We start from the raw sequence: 3,821 nt of genomic DNA on the forward strand, positions 1-3,821 counted from the left end.
GGTAGGTGCTTTTTATAGAGGTAAGTATCTTTAACCTTTCTAACAACTGCGCTTTGAATCAAATATTTAAAACTTGAATTCGTCTGTCCAAAACACCCCTTTTCTATTGTCAACAATCCAGTTTTTGTACTTTTTAGTAAATTTTAGTCTTTTTATAATATTTGAAGATCGAAATAAAGTTTTTTTTTTAATTCTACACGGTTGAATATTCCATTCTCATTGAATCTTCTTGATACTATAGATCTGGACATTTTTCTGTTATTTTTACATGGTTGTTTATCTTATGTTTGAGATCAGTGGCAGTCTTTCTTCTGTCCCCAAGGCTGCATAAATAAAGATACTTAACATAAGTATCATTAAGTTTAGATGTTCTTCCTCTTTCTTTTATATTAACAAACTTATCTGTGTCGGTCTCACAATCTAGGGCAGTGGTTCTTAACCTTTTTTCAGTGTTTGCACCCCTTTCAAATCAGTAATCATTTCTCGCACCCCCTGGAAACTTAAATATAAAAAAAGCTAAAAATACAAAGTTGATGTAATCAAAATTTTTTTTTAATCTTCATACATACAGCATACCTTTTTTCAAGACACAAATTCAGGGTACATAATGAAAAATTAATTTCAATTTTATTAATGATGTTTTTATTTAGCCTGTAATGCACAGTAAACTTAGTGACTTCGTTGCTGCTGTTTTTTCTCTATGATGGCATCAAATCTTGGCGTCTTTGTACTGAGTGCCACTCGCATGTCATGTTCAGAATTCAGCCGATTTCTGCATTTTGTTTGGATGTGAAGTAGACAAAAAAATCCTTGTTCACACAAGTAAGTAGTTGCAAATGGTACCAGCACTTCAAGAGCTTTCTTCGCTAATGCAGGGTATGCTTCCAGCTGAGAAGCCCAGAAGTGTTCCAGCTGACTATTGGTGAACTCCATTTGGATTTCACGATTGTGTCTAAGGTCGATGAGATCTTCCTTGATGCCGCTGACATCTTCCAAATTCTGCATGAAAGGATTCAGGATCCAGTTGTCATAGGTTTGCAGCTCTCCACACGAGAAGTAACCCTCAAATGAAGTACGCAGCATCTGCATATGTTCAACAACTTTTGCAACAAAGTCTGGATGCAGGGTAGAATTTTCTGTGACTGTCTCTTCCAGGCAGGGGGAAATTTGCCAAATTCCCCATCTTCACATGCTTTATCCACAAGACAAATTTTTCTTTGAATGCAGCCAAGTTCGCGCTTGCAGTCACAATGTTGAGTCCCCTTCCTTGCAGAGAGAGATTGAGTTCGTTGAGAGCTAAAAACACATCAGCCAAATAGGCAAGCATCTGAACAAAACAAGGTTCTTTGAAATATATAGCCAGTTCTTGTACCCTTTCACGGAGAAACTGATGAATTTCTCCTCTCAGTTCAAACACACGAAACAGCACACGACCACGTGACAACCACCTCACTTCAGTGTGGTACAAAAGAACAGTGTGTTCCTGACCCATTTCCTCACAAAGTGACTGAAACAATCGATGATTCAAAGCTCGGCTGCGAATAAAGTTTACAACCTTGACACAAATATCCAGAGTTTTCTTGAGATCTGGGGGCAATGTCTTTGCTGCAAGAGAGTGACGATGAAGAAAGCAGTGAGTGATTTTCAGATTAGGAACTTCTTTCTTCATTAATGCAGCAAACCTAGAACGATTGCCCAGCATTGCTGGTGCACCATCTGTACATATTGAACCAATTTTGTCAAGGTGAAGTTCGTTTCTTGAGAAAAATTCTTGTATTTTGTTAAGCACATCTATAGCTTGTGCAGTTGTCTTTAAGGACTGACAGAAAAGGAAACTTTCTTCCACTTTTTTCTCCTTCACGTAACGAACTACTGCCAATAGCTGACAACAGTTGGATACATCTGTTGATTCATCCACTTGTAGGCTAATCTTAACTGGACTAGCCTTGATGTCAGCTACAACTTGTTCCAGGATGTCAACACTCATGTCGATGATTCGGTTATGGATTACATCATTTGACAAAGACACTTGTTGGAGTTTCTTCTCAGCTTCCTTGCCGAGAACAATCTTTGCCATTTCAAGGGCACATGGCTTGATCAGTTCCTCACCAATTGTATGGGGTTTCTTTGATTTAGCAATCTGGTATGCAACTTCATAAGAAGCACGCAGTAAAGGTTTCTCTGTTGGCGAAAATCCATAAGTCGGCAATGTGCCAACCTGATCAAACCTAGCTCTTTTGACCCTTAATGTCACAATGTCATTTCCTGCATCCCTACCACCATGTTTGTTCTTGAAATGTTCATCAAGCTTTGATGGCTTCAAGTTCGCATTGGAGAAGAGTGTGCTGCACAGGATACACTGTGGACGTTGTGTCCCATCCTTCTCTGTAGTACAGGTGAAGCCAAACTTGACATATTCGTCATTCCACTTTCGTTTCTTCGACATACTGCAGACAAATCTGGAAAAGAAACACATTCATGTGTAGGTGTTTTCTTTTTTTATGAATTATCTCTAAAATATATGATGGAGAAACTGAAATACCTGGTTTAATCAGTAGATTTGTAGGCATGACAATACATTCTATGAAAATATTGTAACGGCTACACTGCTACAGTGATGATGTATGTTATGTAAACAACCCATCGCTCATTTAAATAAATGTGTAGAAAGCAAAATCTGAAATAATACATAACCAATCTTCCACCCTACTGTTATGCATCAGAAAAAAAAATAACATTGAAACAGGGAGACCATAACTCACGTGTTGATGGCACGGATGGGTGGTGTGGACTGAGACGTGATGATAACCTCCCTCTCTCTCCGTGTTGCGCATGTGTCCTGTACGCGTCCCTTCCTCGTCTATCCAAATGACATACCCGTTTGTTTACCCTGTATTGGAATCTGATGCAACTTTACCACTTCATTAGGAAATCAGGTTTAGATTTAACTTTATCTCGGAACACTGTTGAAGCAAAAATGTTTCTTCTTAGGAGAAATATAAAGCATACTCTTATGTAAAAATATAGATTTGCTTTAATTATTCATGGGCATCCTCACACCCCTTTGGAATCATCTTCGCACCCCCTAGGGGTGCGGGCACCCCTGGTTAAGAACCCCTAATCTAGGGTGTACTTGACAGTGCTTGAGGAGCATTTCAAATCTTCAGCAATTTGTCAGAGAGACCAACTAGTATCACGAGGCCCGGCATGGCCATGTGGATGAGGCACTCGACTTGTAATCTGAGGGTCGCGGGTTCGAATCCCCGTCACACCAAACATGCTCGCCCTTTCAGCCGTGGGGGCGTTATAATGTGACGGTTAATCCCACTATTCGTTGATAAAATAGTAGCCCAAGAGTTGGCGGTGGGTGATGATGATTAGCTTCCTTCCCTCTAGTCGTACACTGCTAAATTAGGGACGGCTAGCACAGATAGCCCTCGAGTAGCTTTGTGCGAAATTCAAAACAAACAAACAAACAAACATGTAAATGTACATACAATTTTCCTGATTTGTTTCTTGTAGAAAGGTCTTGGACTTCTCTCTTATTAATAATATTAATTATTAATATTTCTAAATAGCTCCAGTCGTTACTGCTTTACAAAATAGTTAGAAGAGTTGAAAAGCATTCGTTTTGTTTGAATGTAATTTAGGTTTCCTCTTTTATAATAAATAAATTACTGTACTGAAGAATTGGTCTATTTATCCTTGGAATCGAGAGGAATTTCAATCGGGAATAGTGAAATCTCTGTAGCGTCTCGGACTTCCCACTTTATCGAGTTAATCCTGTGTTCATCTACCAAGTGTAGTGTGTAATCAAATTA

The 3,821-nt window shown here is 38.9% G+C and overlaps 1 protein-coding gene across 1 annotated transcript; it reads right to left on the bottom strand.

The window, feature by feature from the left end:
* Positions 1 to 1,093: 1,093 nt before the first annotated feature.
* Positions 1,094 to 2,446, bottom strand: LOC143223883 (protein FAM200C-like). Its single transcript, XM_076452358.1, has 2 exons — positions 1,901 to 2,446; positions 1,094 to 1,819 (listed from the first exon to the last, which is right to left on the bottom strand). The coding sequence occupies exons 1-2, from the start codon at positions 2,444 to 2,446 to the stop codon at positions 1,094 to 1,096; spliced, it is 1,272 nt and encodes a 423-aa protein (XP_076308473.1).
* Between the last annotated feature and the right edge of the window lie 1,375 nt (positions 2,447 to 3,821).

Source organism: Tachypleus tridentatus, chromosome 8 (genome assembly GCF_004210375.1).
Source record: "Tachypleus tridentatus isolate NWPU-2018 chromosome 8, ASM421037v1, whole genome shotgun sequence".
NCBI lineage: Eukaryota > Metazoa > Arthropoda > Merostomata > Xiphosura > Limulidae > Tachypleus > Tachypleus tridentatus.

Coding starts and splice junctions, on each gene's coding strand:
- LOC143223883 (XM_076452358.1), bottom strand. CDS start 2,446: ATGTCGAAGAAACGAAAGTGGAATGACGAATATGTCAAGTTTGGCTTC. Junction 1,820..1,900: donor AAGTGGATGAATCAACAGAT/GTATCCAACTGT, acceptor CTTTTCTGTCAG/TCCTTAAAGACAACTGCACA.